The 21,988-nt window shown below is 39.6% G+C and overlaps 1 protein-coding gene across 2 annotated transcripts in view; it reads right to left on the bottom strand.

The window, feature by feature from the left end:
* The window catches only part of PSD3 (pleckstrin and Sec7 domain containing 3), a 584,040-nt gene that overhangs the window by 253,909 nt on the left and 308,143 nt on the right, over positions 1-21,988 (bottom strand). For both annotated transcript variants that reach the window (XM_032618448.1, XM_032618447.1), the window contains exon 9: positions 19,741-19,830. In XM_032618448.1, coding sequence (XP_032474339.1) covers positions 19,741-19,830 — 90 coding nt within the window. The remainder of the gene's footprint in view (positions 1-19,740; positions 19,831-21,988) is intronic.

The following is a 21,988-nucleotide window of genomic DNA, read 5'->3' as shown; positions in this document are numbered from 1 at the left end:
AATTACTGTGGTATTTGCCTAATGGTGACATTCTATTTCCCTCTTTGCTTTTATAGGTAGTAACTGAAATTCTTCTGTAAGAAAAAGCTGTCCCTTTTTGCTCCATGGGGCATAATCCAAGACTATCACTCTCTGCTCTAACTGCCCAGGCTTGGCCATTCGCAGTCCCTCCAGGTGGCCAGAGTGCCCTTTCGGCAGGTCTCCCCTTTCCTGAGCACTTACGTAGCTTTCTGGCACCACAGATGTTCTGTGCCTCTTGTATTTTCCCTGCCCCAGACCTAGAGCCAAACACTTCTCCAAGGAGCCCTGGTCCTTTTATTGGCGAATGGTATTTAGAAACCCAGGTCTGGATGCTAGACTGGTCATGGCTACTGGGTGTCATTGTTTCTAGAAACTCTCAGCAGGCAGAGCTAGGAAACCTCTGTCTGTACACTGACTCACACCTATCACTCAGTACACCTCTGTATCCGTCTACACATTAGAAACTATGAATACACACTTATAACTCCAATTCCAATCTAACACCACAGGTTCGTTTTAACCTTCCTCCTTTTCCTGATTTGTAATTTCTTTCTCCTATAGAGAGAAACCTGGCTCTCATCACGTACACTTTATTTGCTTATTTGTTAATCCTAGTATATTCATAAAGTTATACAGTCTCAGAATTGCCAGCTCATAGCCTCCTTTGCTCACAGGAAATAAAGTGAAGTTTAGAAATCTACTGACTTTTTAAGGTTGAAAAGTTCTCCTCAGATACAAATATTGCCAAATAATTCTCTACTTTTTAATAATAACATAAAAACAACATAAATCTGAATTTGACCTTTTCATGAAAATATATGTGGGTACCTATAAGAGTACTGACACAAGGCTTCCCTGGTGGTGCAGTAGTTGGGAGTCCGCCTGCCGATGGGGGGGGGGGCGCGGGTTCATGTCCCGGTCCAGGAGGGTCCCATGTGCCGCGGAGCGGCTGGGCCTGTGAGCCGTGGCCGCTGGGCCTGCACGTTGTCTGGAGCCTGTGCTCCACAACGGGAGGGGCCGCAGCGGTGAGAAGCCCGCGTACCACAAAAAAAACCCAGAGTACTGATACCACTTACTGGAAGTTAACAGCACTGGAAGGATCTTTACAGTAAGCTTTTAATTCAGTGTTACAAACAAGGAAAATATAAGAACCTAGGAACCTGAGGAAACTGCCTGAGTTTCTAAAGGTTTGTTTTCACATGTTTTTAATTCAATTTTTCCTAAAGAAAAACATGAAACTGATACAGTAGAGAGGCCAAAAAAAAAAAAAAAATATATATATATATATATATATATATATATATCCTCAAAGTCAACAGCATTGTGGAAATATGAAGAGGAAAAAATAAGTGAAACAACAGCAATCTCTTAGAGCTATCAGAAAATATATTTTAGCATATTAAGGTGGGAAAATGAATGGAAAAAGATGAAATCAGAAACAGTTCCCAGTATCTTTGAATATGAAAGTACAAAGCTTTAACCAGAACACCAGGCAGCAGGGATCATGGCAGGATGGCAGCATGGTGAAGGAAGCAGGGCTTCCTGTGCGGGTGCAGACAGCTCAGTCAACTGCTGTCGAGTTGCCTATTCACTACTTACTCAGAACGCACAAAGCAACTCCAAGAAAGGATGGGCTTCCTTTAGCAGGCCTCTGATCATCATGACCAACTCTTCAGGGGTGGGTGCAAGGTGGGAAGAGAAGGAAGGAAAACAAACCCTGGCAAGGAATAGGAAGACAGGTTTGGAAAGACTTTCACAGGTTTGGAATGCTTAGTTGCTCCAGAAGTTTAAAGAGCAAACTGCGAGTCATCAAAGAAAAGCGTAATTTGTTGATCCTCATTAAAAGACGCCTCAGCTTTTTGCCACCAAGCCTTCCCTTTTGAACTCTATTTCTCATATCCAGCTTTAGCTAAAAAAAAAATAAAATAAAATAACTAGCTTGCTGATTTCAGTATTTTAGCCTTTATGTACACATCCTTTAGAAGGGTGAATAAAAATGACCACAGGCAGTTAAAACCTTTGTATTTTTAAAAGGTTGGCAGGAAGTATTGTTAAGACTTTTTGTAGAGATGCATGCCTGCCTTTCAAAATAAAAATGTATACACAATCCTTTCTAACAGCTTATAAATAAAGTAAAAAAGAAGATAAGTGGTATAGAGTAGTTAATGCTTACAAAAAGCATTTTTCCTTTATGTGGATTATTATAAAAATCAGTTGATAAGGTTGCAGTTTTTAGATAGATGCCACTAGGCCACAGCATCTCTCCACAGAAGCTGCAATGGTACTGATGTCATCATCCACCCAAGCTTTGTACTTTAGGGTACAAAGTCCACTAAAAATGGTCAGAGAGGTACATACTGTGGGGGCATATAAAGGAAGGCCACATTCTCTGGTTTTCATCAGTAGATATGGAGTTTTAAAATGCTTGGAAATACTTAAATAACTTTTTGGACTTTCACATGTAATTCTACTGGGTTCTAACAGCCAGACAGAAGGTGATAGATAAATCACATTATGAAATTCCCCCAGTCCTTTTAAAAATATTTCTACCCATTAAGTGGGTAACTTTTTGACATTCCTCCTATTTTTCTACTTTGATCTAAAAATATCTGATGTTAATCTGACAGTGGCCTGAATGACTCAGTGTAAATAATAACTAACACACACGGAGTGCGTTTATGGAATAAAGGCTGCTCTGAGGGGATCACACTTTGTCGCGCTTCCTTTCTCCACGCTGGCACTCAAACTATTAGCCCACCTCCAGTTCTTTCTCCTATTCTGGCTCTGCAGTATCCATTAGAACTGCCTTGAGTGACTAAACGCCACCTCCTCGAAAGAGGCTCCCTGGAGGCTCTCCTGTTGAAAGTCTTTTCTCTTTATTCTGAAACCCCAGCAGTTTCCATGTAACTCTCTACTGTAGGCAAAATGCTAAAGACGCCATCCTGCCAGCATTCTCGTTCCCTGGTTATTTAGCTAAACGTCCATCTAGGTGCTACTGCGATAGAACTCTGCAGGTAGATTAAGGTTACTAATCAGCTGACCTTAACATAAGATGAGTATTCTGGATTACCCGGGTGGGTAAGCTCTTCAAAGCAAAGAAGAAGGCAGAACGGTCACTCAGGAGATGTGCCAAAAGAAGAGAACAGAGGAACAATGAGGTGAAAGCTGTGGTGACAGAGATACAAAGAGTGACTTGACCCATCATTGCTGGGTCTGAAGATGTAGGAAAGAGTCCAGAAGCCGAGGAATGTGGGTGGCCTCTAGAAACTGAGAATGACCCCCAGCCAACATGGAAACAGTGACCTCAGTCCTACGACCACATGGAACTGGTTTCTGCCAACAACCTGAATGGACTTGTAAGTAGATTCACCCTCAGAGTTCCCAGAAAGAAACACAGGCCTACCTGCACTTTGATTTTGTTCTTGTGAAACCCAGAACAGAAGAATCCAGGCCAACCCAAACCTCTGACCTACAAAATAGTAAGATAATCAATCTGTGTTGTTTAAATTTGTGGTAATTTGTTAACAACAGCTTTCTTTTGTACTTTATCCTATTTAACAGTTCAAATCTCAGTGGACATAAGAATCATCGGAGGAGCTTTTAAAATGCATATGGACCCCATTCCCAGTTAAAATTTCTGAGGGAGAAGAGGGGAGAGCAGGAAGAAAACATCGAATTTTTATTTATAGCTCTGCAAGTGACACTTTTCCCAACATTTTTTAATATTAGCATCACCTCAGAAAGTTCCTGCAAGCTCATTTCCAGGTAATTCCCATCCTCACATCCCCAGCGTAAACCATGGTTCTGATTTTTATTTTCCACCGTACATTAGTTTTGCCTATACTAGGATTCCATATAACAAAATCATGCATTGCATACACTGGTATACGGTTTCTTTCTCCATGATGTTGTGTATATTGGTACTCCACTCCTTTCTACTGATTATCACACTGTAAGGCTATACCATAGTTTATCCATTCCCAGCTGATGGATATCTGGGTTGTTTACAGTTTGGGGCTATTATGAATAAAGCTGTTATGAATATTCTTGTGACGTGCTTTCATTCCTCTTGAACTGCTGGATCATAGGGTAAATGTATGTTTAGTTAAAGACCTTTCTCCAAAGTGTCTATACCATTTTAAGAGTTCCTACCTGAGTGAGAATGTCAGTCGCCTACTTTTTCTCCCCTCGTCTCAAATGATCTTAATGTGTAGCCAGAGTTGAGAACCACTAGACTAGATTAAGAATTTCTCCAAGGCTGGTTGCACATCTTACTCATCCTTGCTTCCCCCAATATACTTAGCACAGTCTTTAGCAAAGCAGGAACTCATGAATCCTATCAGATTTCACCTTTTTTTTTTTGTTTTTAAACATTTATTTATCTATGGTATACCATATACCTCTTTCTGTAAGTTGCTTTTTTTCTCAATATTATGTTAATGAACTCTAAATCAATATTACTAATAGTTTTAGTTCATTAATTTCCATCTTTTAGCATTCTGTGTACGGCAATTTGTCCAATAATGTAACTTGTTCATCCATTCTCCTGTAAGTGGACATTTAAACTGTTTCACTAATATAAGCAATGCTGCTATGAACATTCTCGTGCGGGCTCACGATAGCTACATATGTATATATTCCATAACATGCAGTTTAACAGGAAAGATAATACGTGTGCATGATCTATATACAACGAAGGCAGCGATTAGTTTTTATGAAAGGTACAAAAGGTTGTTCTGAGCAATACGAGGCTACTTTCGCTAGAAAATATTTGGGGATGGCTCCAACGGCCAAGCGACATTCACTGCTAATTAACAGTACGAGACCACACCTTTTAACCTTTAATTACTCTTTAACTGATACCCAACAGTTCACGTGTGTCCATTCAGTTCCGCAACTAGAGTGTGAGTGCCAGGAGGACCGAGCCGGGCACCAACACGCTGAGCCAATATGAGTGTGACCGTGGAGAGTCCGCAGTGGAAGCTGCAGCCGCCGACCTCCTTGCTGTGTCTGGCCACCGGAAAGTGACAGCGCGAGGGCAATGTCGGGGGAACCAGGGCCTAGTCTCACATTTCACTCCTAAAGTCAAGGAAGCTGAGGAAACGGGGACGCACTGGGAGCACAGACGCCTGCCTCAAAGCCTCTCTCCACTTACACTCGCAAGGCCGCCAGGTCAGCAGCTAGGAGCGGAGGCGTGGACGCGGCCCCTGCCCAGAGTGTAGCGGCCCCCACCTGGCCTCTATACAGAGGCGCCTCTTTGCCTTACGCCAGCTTCGTGAAGAGGCGCTGAGGGCAACCCGAAGGCTCCCCCAGCTCCAGAACCTGACGTGAAACTGCACGGGGCTGCACTCGCGGCGGCCATCTTTGATTCGGGCAAAACCACACCCCCGCACCCCGCCGGCCTCTCCCTCTTCGCGTCCCAAGGCTTTTCACCCACAAACGTTAAGGCGCTGACCGTAGAGGTAGTGCTCAAGAAACACGCACAGAGGCCTGACTGTCCATGACCCCCGAGGTGCCAAATGCCGCCAATTTCCACATGGCAGCTAAACCCAAGCAGCAAAGGAGAGCTGATGCCAATGAAGTCATCTCAGATTTCACCTTGATCCAGCTTCTGACTTTCGCCATATATAGCAAATCTACTAAGTCTGCCCTCCGTAACTAAACACAGTAAGTGTGTAATTTTGAGTAAAGCATTTCATGATCTGCGTAATCATGGGTTCAATATTTGTTTTCTCTGCCAATTCTAATTTCCAAGAGGGCATGGCCTGTGTCTGTCTTATTAAGGGCTGCACCCATGAATCCAGCACAGAGACTGGGCGCATATCAGGGCCTCAATGAATGAATAAAGTACAGACGGGAAAGAAAAATCCTTTCTCCTAAATATTTTGTTTATTTTAATTGAAACAACAAGGTACAAGTCTACACTCTGGGAGAGTCCTAGGTCTATAGCTATCAATATTTGGGGGGAACAAAGATCCTTCTGAAAATCTGATTAAAACTATGGATTCCCCCCCCAAAAAAAATAAAAGACAAGAAAAGATGGTTGTATGTATACATTGACAGTTCTGCATACAACATCAAGTGGTCACATGGTGTTTTCACATGGTCAGAAATCACAGTACTGGGTTTTATATAAAACTGCAATCATTTCTTTCACAAATTATTTGTTGAATATCTGATTTGTCCTGGAATTATACTAGGTATAAGGGCAAGACATAGTCCCCGCCCTTAAGAATAGGGGCAGGGAGGAGGTCACACGCAAATGACAAGCAATACCATCTAATCCAATGTCAGGCATCTCAGAATCCATGACCCTTTCCAAAGATGACTTTTTTGCCCAAGTCTACAACATATGACTAAAAACCTGAAATGCAAATAACCCTTCAAGGTAATATTTGGGGTATAGAGATTTACCTTTGACTTGTGTTTCTGGAAGTGAAAGAAAAAGAAAGAAAAAGAGGGGAAGAAGAGTAACAACTTATCTATGTTGCACTCTCAAGGAATAAATGCTTCCGGTTGCTTCCAGCATTAAGAGACCCTGTGGTGAAATGACTTGCCCCAGGAGTAGGTGTGGCGTCCGTGGTGGTCATCCTCACGTGGCAGTGTGTGGGGGGACAGGCACAGCAGCTCATTCATACTGGGAAAGAGCGGGAAGGGATGGGACCTCCCCACTGGTGGTCCTCATTAGGTGCAGAGGGGACGCACAGGTGGTCTGGTGAGGTGCTGAGGGGGGCCTCCCAACAGGTGGTCTGGTGAGGTGCTGAAGACCCACAGGAGAAGGTGCCTCCACTGGTCAGGGGCACAGTGCACTGCACCATCCAGAGATACCTCCTTGCGAGGTGTTTCCTGGTGTTTATGAAAAAGCAGCATTACAGCACAAAAACTATGCCACTATCTGGGGGAAGTGTGAGAGGAGGGTGAATGTTAAAACAACTAGAATAAACAAAAAGCTTTAAAATAGCAACAATAAAAATCCAACATTGACCAAAAATGAAGTTCAAGAATGTTTTTCGGTAGAGAAATGAAGTATTCTATATTAGTGGATTTTCTGATTGAAGCTAATTTCTTTAAATGGAAAAACCTTTATAAAATAGTTGCTGGCAACCTTTCCAAATCATTTCATACTCCTGTCTCCTTAATCAAACTGAGTAAACATGATGTAACGTTCCTGGTGGCTCTCTAAGTCCATCCATTACTCCGCTGGGCTGTAACACACTCTGAGAAGCTGCTGCCTACTCAGCTCTGCCTGCCCTTCATCAAAACAACTCCAGCTGCTCCATGTGGAGACCCAGGGCTTTTTAAGTTTTCTCTTTCTCTTCACCTCATCATCAAATCACTTCTTGCTAAGGTCCATCTATCCAACTGACAGCACTCCATGCAACATTATCCTTTTAATTCCTGGCTAAACTGGGAAAACAATTGTTTCTTCAAAATAAGTTCAATTTAAAAATTTAAATAACAACCTGAATACTGTGTTTTATTAAATTTGTTTTAGAAAAGGTGAGCTGACTCTGAGATGAGCAGTGGCAGGTACAGCACGCGGTTTTAGGCAGCTGTCTGTATAATGGCATCTAAGTGGCCATTGGCTTAGGATACGCCAGGGAGGAAGATTAGGCCAAAATTTTGAAGAAGTAACAATTCTGGTTATTATTGAAAATAGACCATAAATGAGGGTCTGAGTAAAATTTGTAAGGTTTGTTACACAGACTCTGTATAACACCCATTTATTCTGGCTCTTCAGAGTTACTTTTATTTTAATTTTTTTGTGTTTTCAACTTCTGAGTCTTTTCCAGACAACTGACCTTTACATAAGTGAAGCATTAATACAACCACAAAACAAATTGTTTTCCTTTGTGAAATTCTGTACTGTACAGCTACAAATGCCTTTAAATTAAAATCTGTGTCTCTGTGTCCTCAATGGACAGGTAAACCCTGTGTTTAGGATGGACTATTTGCTGTGGTACTTCATTTGCCATTGAATTGCAGGCCTGTTAAAAGAAGCCCATCACTGCTGTCCCCATCTGGTATATCATAAGCAAAAGGAGGACAGTTTAAATTCACAATGTGACCCATTACATTCATATCAATACCACATGTTCATGCCTGAGTGACAGGAGCACTAACCTTGGTGGACTATATTATGAAATTTAAAAATGTTCCAAACATATGGCCATTCTAACTTCTATGGATGCATCTGAATATGAAATTCTGTAGCACTTTATGATCAAATTAAAATGGAATCTATCTGGGAATCATTAATACTCCATTACAGGACCCTTAATGACTACCTCCCCTTTCCCCTACTCAAACTCTTTTCTTCTTCTTCTTTTTTTTTTTGGTTAAAAATCTGTTTGTACTCTTCAAGCAGCATCTGTTCTGTCAAAATGTTCTAAGAGAATTCTTTTTAATAGATTGTTTTAAAGCATGAACACGAGATATAGACCTTCAGCAGCTTCCAAGTATTATCTTCCTCATCGTCACCGTCTTCCATTCAAGGTCTGAACCACACCAGAAGCAGCAGCATTGTCTGTCCAGGCCAGCACGCGACTGGAAGCAACAGCCTGCAACCAGATCTCTCCACAGGGAAACCAGAGCAGAAACACACCACGAACCCTGCATCACACCTCAGCTTGATTCGTTTTACTGAACAAAGCTACATTCCATATTTTAAGCCAGAACCTCTAAAGCTTTTCTCTTAAAAAGCTGCTAACATAGCTTTTCTCTTAAAAGGCTCTCCTGCTTATACCAGAATAAGCATTCAAGCCCGTTTCCTCCATAGAGACTGTTGCTACCAGGTCTCCAGGACCTTCTCTTGGAGAGAGCTCACCTACTCCAGGCAACAGTTGATGCTCTTTTTTTAGCTACACTTAAATACCACCCCTCAGTTCCTATTTTCAACTGTAAACTCCAAATATAACTCAGATCAAGTATTTCTGAGAATTCACTTCAGGCTTTTCATTTATAAAAAATTCAGACTGTTTTCAGACTGTGGCCTGTTTCTTCCTCTCATATAATTCTTTAGGAGTAATCCTTTGAGAATGCTGACACAACAAAGGTAATTTTCTTGAATTTAAATCTGAACTTTCACTATTAAATACATACTTGTCTGAACCAATAAATATAACATAAAAGTTAAAACTTGAGTGATGTGATTTGAGTTTACAAAGAAAAAAAATGACATTAAGAACACTCCTAATACTTAGACTGAAAGAATCCGTAAAGACCACGTATAGAGTTTTTCCAGCTTATTCTTTGCCACAAAATATTTTGCTCAGAAGACACTGTACATGAGTAAGTTTGAGCACAACAAAAAAACAGAGCAAGGAGTTCTGGTCCCAGTGGGGAGTGGGGACAGGGCAAGGTGACCCCAGATACTGTGGGCTAAAAGGAGCCTGAACTGAAAACCTGAAAATTATGGGCACAGCCCACATATCTCATTTTACAAACCAAGAAACCATGACTGAGGCGCCATCACTCATCAGCAGCAGCAAGAGGACAGGTGTGGAGCCCAGGACTCCCACAACCCTGTCACAGAGACGAGAGCCATGTGACAACACGGGGATGCACTTGCCAATCCTCACAATCACTCCTGGAGGAAGGCCTTACTACCCATGTTACACACGAGAAAACTGAAAAGCCTGCGTGGCCAGGCCGAGGGCTTCACAGAGGCACAAAGTGGCACAAAGACCAAGCATTAACTCAGAAGAAGCAGACAGGCTCTTCCTACTTTTTATTGCTCTTTATTTCATGCAGTTTAGAACACAGGTGATATAGGAAGGGACAGAGGGGCAACTTGGAAAATAATTTAGTAACATAAATGCTAATAACATCTCAAAACAATTTAAAATCATTCCCTTACTACTGTCGCCACCCACGTCCTAGCCGCCATCCCTTCTCGCGTGGACAACTGCAACCATTTCTTCACCATCTTCCCCATTTTCACTCCCACTTCCTTTCAAACAATTCTCCACAGATTCCAGAGTAATAATAATAATCTTTTTAAATGGACTCATGTGACTTTCTGGCTTTCAACTCTTTAAAATAATTCCCCATTGCCTTTTTCTTAAAAGCACTGTTTTTAATGCTGCTACACCATTATAGCTAAAGCTTAAGCATCGTGACACTCACTGCTGTGAAAGAGTAATGAAAGAGCAGTAAAGTTTGAAAGAGTAGGAAAACTTCATGAAAATCATCCTTATATGATGCCTAAATCTCTGGCTGAACGGAGAGAAATGGAACTTCCTTCTCACTGAAAGTTTTATTGAAATAATTGTGGATTCACATGCAGTTATAAGAGATAATAGATTTCTTATACCTTTTACCGAGCTTCCCCCAATGGTAACATTTGCAAAACTACAGTACAATATCACAACCAGAGTACTGACATTGAAAACCCCGATCTTACTCAGGTTTCCCCATTTATACTTGTCCTAATTTGATAACACTGGAAGCAAAGATGAAAGAGGAGAGAGCAAAATGGGGGAGAAATGCTGCTTAGGGTCAGCCTTTTGGTAGAAAGAAAAATAGGGCAATTGTCAGTGTTAAACTGTTAATCTTCTCCCTAGCTGAAAGGGTCAAATTAGATAGGTCAGTGGAACTCTGAAAGCTGAGCTAGCTTTGCTCTCTCTTTTTGAGAAAAATCCTACAGCTCTTGCTGTACTACGTGCAAACAGGTACTTTTCAGAGCTTTTACAAAATTGTTTGAATCTTTAATGGCTGGTTAAACCATCTTTAATGGTTTAATCATTTTTTTTTCTTGCTTACCCCTATATACAACTGTAATTGATTAAAAGCCTAATGGTTATGAACCTGCATAGTATAATTTTTATATTTCCTAATTACGTTTCTTCCTTTTTCCAACAAGATACATTAACCTTTATTTAAAATGTGTTTTTCTCTTTTGATGTTTTGGATCTGTTTGTTTAAGTGCTACCCTCCTGGCTAATTTCTCCATCATTTTCACAAGCTACTGTTCCCTAAGAATAGCAAATAATAAAATTGTATTTAAAACAAAACATACAATGGTTTCAGCCAACTACATATGTTAAGTAATGGATACATGCATTTTCAGAAACTTCTTTTAAATGAACCACATCTAAATTCTGTTTTTTGGGAAAGCAAAGGAAAACAAATGCATCTGAATAGTAACATTTTATTGGGATTCTAACTAATAGAATATGTAACAATTATTTTAACTTTCTAAAAAAATTTTTTATATAATTTTTAAGGTTCCTTTCCGTTGGCAGTTATTACCAAATATTGGCTCTATGCCCCATATTGTATAATACATCCTTGAGCCTTTCTTACACCCAACAGTTTGTACCTCCCACTCCCCACCCCCATATTGCCAGCCCTCCCCACCCCCGACCAGTAACCACTCGTTTCTTGTCTGTACCTGTGAATCTGCTTCTTTTTTTTTTTGCTGTACACGGGCCTCTCACTGTTGTGGCCTCTCCTGTTGCAGAGCACAGGCTCCGGACGCACAGGCTCAGCGGCCATGGCTCACGGGCCCAGCCGCTCTGCGGCATGTGGGATTTTCCTGGACCGGGGCACAAACCCATGTCCCATGCATCGGCAGGCGGACTCTCAACCACTGCGCCACCAGGGAAGCCCGAATCTGCTTCTTTTTTCGCTTTTTTCACTACTTTGTTGTCTTTTTTAGATACAACATACAGTGTTTGGATTTGTCTTTCTGTCTGACTTTATTCACTTTAACGTAACGCTCTCCAAGTCTGTTCATGTTGCTGCAAATGGCAAAATTTCATTCTTTTTTATGGCTCAGTAGTATTCCATCGTATTCTTTATCCATTCATCTGCTGGTGGACACTTAAGGTGCTTCCATAACTTGGCCATTGTAAATAATGCTGCTATGAATGGTGAGGTACATGTATCTTTTCAAATTAGTGTTTTTGTTTTTTTTTAAATATATACTCAGGAGTGGATGTGCTGGGTCATATGGTAGTTCTAATTTTAGTTTTTTGAGAAACCCCTCTACTGTTTTCCACAGCGGCTACACCAATTTACATTCCAACTAACAATGTACAAAGGGCTCCCTTTTCTCCACACACTTGCCAACATTTGTTATTTGTGTTCTTTTTGATGACAGCCATTCTGACAGGTGTGAGGTGTTATCTCATTGTAGTTTGATTTGCATTTCCCTGATGATTAGTGATATCAAGCATCTTTTCATGTGCCTACTGGCCATCTGCATGTCCTCTTTGGAAAAATGTCTATTCAGGTCTTCCACCCTTTTTTAATCAAGTTGTTAGTTTTTTTGATGTTGAGTTGTATGAACTGTTTATATGTGTTGGGTATTAACCCCTTATTGATAATATCATTTGCAAATATTTTCTCCCATTCAGTATACTGCCTTTTTGTTTTCTCAATGGTTTCCCTTGCTATGAAAAAGTTTAAAGGTCCCATTTGCTTATTTTTGCTTTTATTTCCTTTACTTTAGGAGACAGATCCAAAAACATATTGTTACAATTTATGTCAAAGAGTGTTCTGCCTAGGTTTTCCTCTAGGAGTTTTATAGTATCCAGTCTTACATTTAGATCTTTAATCCATTTTGAGTTTATTTTTGTATATGGTGTTAGAGAATGTTCTACTTTCATTCTTTTGCATGTAGCTGTACAGTTTTCCCAGCACCACTTATTGTAGAGACTGTCTTTTCTCCACTGTATATTCTTGCCTCCTTTGTCATAGATTAATTGACCATAGGTGTGTGGGTTTATTTCTGGGCTCTCTAATCTGTTCCACTGACCTATGTATCTGTTTTTGCACCAGTACCATACTGTTTCGATTACTGTAGCTTTGTTGTATAGTCTGAAGTCAGGGAATGTGATTCCCCCAGTTCTCTTCTTCTTTCTCAAGATTGTTTTGGCTATGCGGGGTCTTTCGTGTTTCCATATAAATTTTAAAATTATTTCTTCTAGTTCTGTGAAAAAAAATGCTGTTATTATTTTGATAGGGATTGCACTGAATCTGTAGATTGCCTCGGGTAGCATGGCCGTTTTAACAATATTGATTAAAAAAGAAAATTACAGGCCAATATCACTGATGAACATAGGTGCAAAAATCCTCAACAAAATACTAGCAAACCAGATCCAATAATATATTAAAAAGATCACATACCATGATCAAGTGGGACTTATCCCAGGGATGCAAGGATTTTTCAATTACTCACAAATCAATCAATGTGATACACCACATTAACAAACTGAAGAATAAAAACCATATGATCATCACAATAGATGCAGAAAAAGCTTCTGATGAAATTCAACATCCATTTGTGATAAAAACTCTCCAGAAAATGGGCATAGAGGGAACAAACCTCAACATACTAAAGGCCATGCCATATATGACAAACCCACAGCTAACATCATACTCAAAGGTGAAAAGCTGAAAGCATTTCCTCCAAGATCAGGAAAAAGACAAAGATGGCCACTCTTGCCGCTTTTATTCAACACAGTCCTCGCCACAGCAATCAGACAAGAAAAAGAAATAAAAGGAATCCAAATTGTAAAGGAAGAAGTAAAACTGTCACTGTCTGCAGATGACATGATACTATACATAGAAAATCCTAAAGATGCCACCAGAAAACTACTAGAGCTCATCAATGAATTTGGTAAAGTTGCAGGATACAAAATCAATATACAGAAACCTGTTGCATTTCTATACACTAACAACAAAAGATCAGAAAGAGAAATTAAGGAAATAATCCCATTTACCATCGCATCAAAAAGAATAAAATACCTAGGAATAAACCTACCTAAGGAGGCAAAAGACCTGTATTCCAAAGACTCTAAGACACTAATGAAAGAAACTGAAGATGACACAAACAGATGGAAAAATATACCATGTTCTTGAATTGGAATATGTAACAATTTAATTCACTATTATCATTCCACTCGTGGAATGAATCATGTGAATTCCACTAAGCCAGGCACACTGATTTACACTATTTCAATTTAATTACTACTCCCCCTTACCCCACACCCCCTAAGCCCCCAACACACACACTTCACCATTAACTACAAACCTAAGAGAGTGAAAAAACTTTTGGTCTCCCTTAAGAGACTGCAACTAATTTCAGAGTTAATAAATTCCCAAGTAAGAAAGATGGAAGCAAACAATTTCTTAAAAAAAATTAAATTTCTGAAAAATACTCTGAAGCCAAACATATAATCATAAGCAATAGCCTGAAAGAGGGACATGTCATTGACTTACCAAGAGCAAGATTATTTACCTTGCTTTATTCTTAAAGCTACCTGTGTATTTAAGCTGATTTAGGAGAAGGTATGTTTTAAAATACTCTGCAAAATGTATTCAGTTTTGTTTTTTAGTTATATTAAAATCATTTTGAAAGACTTGGGTGTTTTCTTGTTTGTCCTCTCTATAATTAAGATGATGTAAAAACTCCTAAATTCGATTATTTGGCTTATTTTTCTTGTAATTCTTGTTGGTACCTACTGAATTCAACTGCTGCTCAAGGAAAAAAAAATATAAACCTAACCATGACCAGGATAAAAATATTAAGGAGACCATTGTCTGAGTATCACATGGTAGGGGGCAATAAGGAAGCTCGGATAGAAAACATGGGTTTCATGTTTCATTGCCAAAAATATTCAGTCTGGAGCTCTTCAAAATGATATTATTGTGCAGCCAATAACTGACTGACTTCACCCAGTGTGCTCCTATGCCACTTTTCACTGGTTCCTTTTCTCTTATTTCCTATTGTTTCTTCTCTTCTTTCATGTAAATATATTATGAAATGGCTACTTCCCCTCTAGACATGTAAATAACTGGTAGTCACACCCAAAGTCCCGAAGTCTCTTCCAACATGTAATGTACCATTTCTAACCAAAGTTAGAAATGGAAAGCAAACTGGACTAAAGATTCAAATGTAGCTTTTCTGTTAAAATCAAGAATAGAGGTTCATAGGAAACTCAGAAGAAAAAAACTTGGGAAACAGAAAGGCAAAGAAGCAAGGTGCTACACTTGGAGCATGAGATAGAGGATGATCAAGAAAATTTTTAAAGATTATTCTACAAAGCACTTCAGAAACATGCATATGAATACATGCCAACACTCTCACTAGTTCTTAGAATCTGCCCCTGATGAGACTGGGTGGAAGAGATCCCCAGGATAACACAGTCAAGAATCTATAAAAACTGACGGGCAAGACCGTTAAACCGATGAGCCTTCTGACCCAGGGCTCTCTATTTGGAGAACGCACAGAGCAGGGAGAGATACAGCAACACTTCTTCCCCAGGGATTTGAAGTCACTTCAAATAATTCACATCCCCATTAATATCCCAGGATTTTCTTGGGATCTTTAAGAGGACCAGAACTTATTTGCTTCCTCAAAGGTTCTTCATGATCTCAGGACCAGTTTAATTCCAAACTCTCCTTAGTCTCTCCACTGTTGCAGCATCCAAGACCCAAACCAAACCTAAGATATAAAAATGTTCCAAGAGGGATAAGGTGCAAGAGAAAGGCACTGTTGCTAACAAGGTAAAAAGGCAGAAAACATAGGGTTAACCAAGGTTCATTGTCAGGTGCCTACAGAATGTCAAGACAGACTTCACTGAACAATGCCTCCCGTGAAGGATTTCAATGGCCATTCTTTGGAACCAACAAGTCTTTAGAAAGAAAGGAAGCCATAAATGACGAGGATTAAAAATCTTACCACAAAAGGAGGCAATGCTCAAAGTCAAGGTCACAAATGCTTCCTGTTAAAGACCAGGATGATGTGTGTGTGTTTAGGCTGAAAAGGGATGGGGGATAGAGGTCTTGTCTACTGACACTAATCCCACTCAACCCTAGGACATGTAAAACACCTTGGATCCAAATACTCACAGGAAGGGGTGGAGTCCTTGTCCAGTCCACTTTGAGATAGGTAAAGAATAAAGTAATATTAAAAATATAAACTTATAATACCTAACACATGCTAGGTCTCTAAAGAGTTTATATACTATTAACTCATTCAATTATTAAAACAACTAGATGAGGTGGGTGCTAATAAAACCACCCGTTTCATAGATGATGAAATCAAGAGACAAAGTTTAAGTGAATTTGCTCACAATCACTGGGCTAATCAGAGAGAGGAGCTGGGACTGGAACCCAGTCGTACAGTTCCCAAGACCATAGTCATAATCCTCAAGCTTTCATGTCTCTCAGGAAGTTCAGCCTGCAACCCAGAGCTGGCCCACATTTCACATTCTCATCCCCTTCTATTTATGTCCTGAAGATTTTTATTAGAGTTTTAGGGATGTCCTATTAAATCTATCAGAACTTTTTCCACCTCATCCCCAATGATGCCTGAAGGCAAACCACATCCAAGCATTGGGATGGGGAGGCCCTGTGGAGCCATAAAACATGCCAGATGGTTTGGCATAGTTTGGTCTTGATTTGGTGAGGAAATAGTCAGGGGTGCTTATGAGAAAGAAAGAAAGAACATTAATGTCTATGGAGAGGAAATGGGCGGGGGGGAGATGAAGTGGAATATTAACCTAAATAAAAATCAAAATAAGTCTCCTACTAAAACTGTACCTATTTTTCAAATGAAGACCCATCTCAAACATCACATCCTCCCAGCCAGTTTCAAGTTTAAAGAACCTAAATAATATTCTATCACTGGCTGTCTTTTGGTACCCAACTTCTTCCATTTTATACCATAGAGATCTATAACTTATGCTCTAAGCAACTTGTCGGGGGAGAACTCTTATTTGCACAAAGCACTCATATACTCATGTATCTGTTTTAGGTCATTTGAGTGAAAAGGGAAACAGCAGTGGAATTGTAAATTGTAAAAAGGGCTCAATATACCATTATCTATCCTTTTCATGTACCTTAAGGCAAATTTAAAGCAAAATATTAACTCAAGTCTCTGAATTTGAAGGCTTGAAACAAGTTCCTCATTGTGCATACCTTTAAGTATGTTAAGGTCTATTTTTCTGTAACCATTTCCATTGACAACAGCAGAATTCAGTTTATATTTTTATTTTAATATGGAATAACTGTCCATGTTAAGGGAGAAAGGACCCTCCATCATTTTCAGTAGTTTATGATCTCTGAGGACAGGGGCCCATTTGGTTCTGACACGTTCTCCAAGTCCACACCTGAACACACAGTGGACCTTCAATAAATATTCCTGACTACGCAACCACACTGAACAGACGTAAGTCGAAATGTTACTTCTGGTCTAAAGAAATCTGAACAACAGACATAAATCCAAATGCTACTCTTGATCCAAAGAAATCCAAAAGTAATAAGGTCAATATGTGGCAATAACCATTTATTGGTTTGATCCATGTGACTTTAAATATCTTACGTCATAAATTAAACTGCATGTAGGACATGCCTGTAATTTTTTAAGTTGGGGAGGGGGTGGCAGAAGACAGAAAGGGGTTAGTCAGAACCTGTAAGATGATACCAAACGTGTTTGTATTTATCTGTACGTATGTATCTGTCTGTGTGGCATGTGTATAATGTTGTCCCCCTAAATGCCAATTAATATTCCACCCAATAATTTATCTCAACAAGGAATGAAGAGTTAGCTATTGAAAGAGAGAGAGAGAGTTTTGGTGGGAGGGGAGAAGAGAAAGAAAGATATGAAAGAGACAAAGAGAAAACAAAGGAGAAAGGAAAAGACAGAAGTAAAGAGAAACAGAGAGGAAGAAAGAGGGAGGCAGAAAGGGAGGGAAAGGGAGAAGGAGCAGGGAAGAGGGCTGGCCACACAGAAGAGTGAAATGAAACCAACGGTTTGAAGAAACTGCAATAAAATCCAGATTCCTACTGAAATGGAAAACTCTCCTCTTGGATGGGTGAGTGGCTGGGGTTTGTTATAAAAAGGAATCAATATTTTACTTGACAATTTCCATGCTAAATGCCACTGTCATTTTCAGTGTCACTTCACTGTCATCTTCCCACACAGTAAATAAAGAACAGTATAACACATATTTTTCCCTGAGATTTGTAAACGTGATCTCAAACTGTACAACTGTGACAAATCAGCCAGCAAATTCTTCACTGACTAAATCAAAGAACATGTTTACCCCAAGGAGAATGGTAGCCACTGCACTGTACATTAACTACATTTGGTTCAGAAAGCTCCATCAAACATGCTCTAAATCTGCCCACTACGTACCCACAGTCACAAACGTTACCATAAGCCTACCACTAAAGTCTAAGAGCTTCACTGTAAAAATTATACCTGTCAATTTTCATTTCTGACATAACTTGATAAAAGCCTCACAAATCCTCTCCTAGAAAGACTGTTATTTTCCATGCTAGTACCACTAGACTGAAAAAGGACCTGTTAACGTGTGTCTACTGTATAACTTCCATGGATGCACAGAACATATTTATTAAGTCTCAATCCAATACCTTTTACTTCCCATTCCCATTTGGAATTGTAGCTTCAGAAACGGCAGCATTTATTCTATAAAGAAAAGGCTTAAAAAATACCTTCCTTATATAGTAAGCTGAAGATACATTTCTTCCTGCTTTTTTCATAATATAATTTTTTAATGAGCTGCAATTAAAGCCAGTAAGACTTGGAATCTCATAATACCATTTTTACACCTTCTTTCATTTTTCAAAGTATATATGTCTTTCCAAATCTGGCAGAACTTGATTCTACGTATTATGTAGTTTAAAACTCACAAAAAAACATAATAAAGGACTTATCTTTCAGCTGGTACATTTCCATATTATACCATGATTCAAATGTGCTGCCCTTCTTAGCAAATTCAGTCAAAATAACTGAATCCAAAAGAAATATACATGTGTACAAAGTTTTTAAAAAGAAAGTTAGAATCAAACAGAAATCTGTAAAAATCACATTCTCAACATACACATCTTATCCTGAACTTCTAAAATATTCATATCCATTATCAATCACTTGATCAAATGCACATCTCATTTATACTGCTGCAGGATGCTATGAATTCCAAAGATGACGTTTCTGTCTCCTAGAAAACAATCTGACTAGAGGGGAAAAGATGCTAATTGTTACCAATAATAAAGCTGAGTGCAAATAATTCAGGAAATCTACAATTACTCAGATTTAATTTAATCTCTTTCCAGAGATGACCTGAGTGGATTTCTGACTAGGAACTGAAGAGTCAGAACTCCTTCCTTTAGTGTCTACAAATGTTTTTTGTTTCCATAAGGAATATACCTTTGTGATCTTTCTCAAGTTCTGACAGTCAAGTAAATCAAAAAATGCCCACTATTTGTATCAGCAGTTATTCCAAATCTACTTATTATCTCAGTATTATCAATTACAATGTGGACTTATAGGAATTATTAATCAAAGGGTACTTTGCAGTCTGACGCATCAAGGACAATGCCCAACAGAAACATCACCAATAAAACTAAAAGAAAAAAACAAAGTACTTAAGTGATCTTAGCCTATTTTAGATTAAAAGGTAGGTAGAAAATATAAGCATATTTTAAAAACCAGTATTTAAGGGTAGGGGATTAAGAGGTACAAACTACTAAGCATAAAAATAATGTTATAAGAATATATGGTGCAGCAAAGGAAATATAGTCAATATTTTATAATAACTTTAAATGAAGTATAATCTATAAAATATTGAATCATTATGTTGTATATCTGAACATAATCTGAAACTAATATAATATTGTAAATCACCTATACTTCAATATATGAATAAATAAATAAATAAATACCAGTATTTCAATGCTTACTTTCAGTAGATCCTTGGAGAAATCACCACCCTCATCTACCCCTTGGAGGTTTGCAATGAACTCTTGGCAGGTCATCTTCTTTCCAATATTCTGGAATAGAGGCAAATAATACATCATGATGGCATATGTGGAATTAAGATTATTTCTTGAAAATGTGATAAAGCAAAGCAAGACTGATTTGGTTTTTCAAAACCAAACACACACCCCCCAATATATGCATATATATACATACAAGTTTATATGCATATGAAAAAACAGATGGCTTATTATGCTTTTAAAACTGTCATTAAATATGAATAGCAAAATTATGTTAAAGCTTTATTTTAGCCTAAGATAAAATCTGAAAAATCTATGCTACTTTTATAAAAATAATATATAATGTAGTTTTTAAAGGAAAAACATGAATAAAATGACATTTCTGAACTGAACTCTGATAGCTATTTATTTGCTTCTTTATTTGTATTTCCTACCTATTGCCAAGAACGATGAAGGACCTGAGATTTTGGCCTACTACTTCAAGCTAACAAGTTAGTCTATCACAACCTGCTGAATACAGTCAGAAGCAGGGCCACAGGAATTTATCACGACAACAGAAGTGGACAGAATCCCAGTGTTTTCTTGCTCCAGTTCCCTGAGTCCCAATTTTCACAGAGCAACTTAAGTGGGGCCAGCTGACACCTGCACACACACAGCAGAAACCCTGAGATTTGGGAACATGCATCCCTGCAGTGGGGCAGTAACCATACCTACCCGTTTGCTCTAAAGTGAGAAACCAGCTCTTATCTTCCAAGGTCATATGCAAATCTAACCATTGCTCTGGGAATCACTAAGTCTTCCAATACTGCTCACTATAGGAATTACACTGAAAAAACAAACCAGATCAAAGGCAACCAAACTTCAGTTCACAAAATATAAGAAAGGCAAGAGACCCATGGAGGACTGTCTACAAACACATTTCCAATCTGACTTAAGGATAATAAGTTTAACCAAAGAAAACCTCATTAATAAAAATTTAAAAATCTGAACTGTAAAAAGAGAAAAGATACAAGTGTGCTGACTGAGAAAACTAATAAAATTGCTAGGACAGAGAATTGCCTCCGATGCCAGCTCCGATCAACTAGTATAAGTTGCCAGTTGTAAAGTATTCTGAGGTTGAATATGGGCACCAACAGAAACCCATCACGCGTGCAGGAGAGGGATGTATTGATAGGACACAAATGCACAGGCAGGGAGTTTCTGGTAAATGTGGTCAAGTGGGGTGGTCAAGTTCACTTGAACACAAAGTTCACCAACATAGTAACATCCCTGCACACAATACACGTATGAATAAAAGGCATGCTCTGCAAGGCTATTTTATGCATAAAAGAATAAGAATAGGGTAGAACAGTATTCTTCAAGTTGGTGGAGAATATTTCTGGAGACAAAGACTTTAAAAGGAATGCAAAACCATAGATAGTTTTAAGGGAGTATTTATACAGAACTTAAAAAATACAAATCTGCCTGAGAACAGATTCACCTGTGTGTCTTAAACGTAATCGCTTCCCAGAGAGTCCTTCAAGATGGTGGAGGAGTTAAGACGTGGAGATCACCTTCCTCCCCACAAATACATCAGAAATACATCTACATGTGGAACAACTCCTACAGAACGCCTACTGAATGCTGGAAGAAGACCTCAGACTTCCCAAAAGGCAAGAAAATCACCACGTACCTGGGAAGGGCAAAAGAAAAAAGAAAAAACAGAGACAAAAGAATAGGGATGGGACCTGCCCCTCGGGGAGGAAGCTGTGAAGGAGGAAAAGTTTCCACACACTAGGAAGCCCCTAAGCCCCTTCGCAGGTGGAGACAGGGGTTGGGTGGGGAGGGGGAAGCTTCAGAGCCACGGAGGAGAGCGCAGCCACAGGGGTGCGGAGGGCGAAGTGGAGAGATTCCCGCACAGAGGATCAGTGCCAACTGGCACTCACCAGCCCGAGAGGCTTCTCTGCTCACCCACCAGCCAGGACAGATGGGGGCTGGGAACTGAGGCTCAGGCTTCAGAGGTCAGACCCCAGGGAGAGGACTGGGGCTGGCTGCATGAACACAGCCTGAAGGGGGCTACTGCACCACAGCTAGCAGGGAGGGAGTCCAGGAAAAATTCTGGACCTGCCTAAGAGGCAAGAGATCATTGTTTGGGGGTGTGCGAGGAAAGGGGATTCAGAGCACCCCCTAAACGAGCTCCAGAGACGGGCATGAGCCGCGGCTATCAGCGCGG

Source organism: Phocoena sinus, chromosome 21 (assembly GCF_008692025.1).
Source record: "Phocoena sinus isolate mPhoSin1 chromosome 21, mPhoSin1.pri, whole genome shotgun sequence".
In the NCBI taxonomy this organism is placed as follows: domain Eukaryota; kingdom Metazoa; phylum Chordata; class Mammalia; order Artiodactyla; family Phocoenidae; genus Phocoena; species Phocoena sinus.
This window is presented reverse-complemented; position numbering and strand designations above follow the sequence as displayed.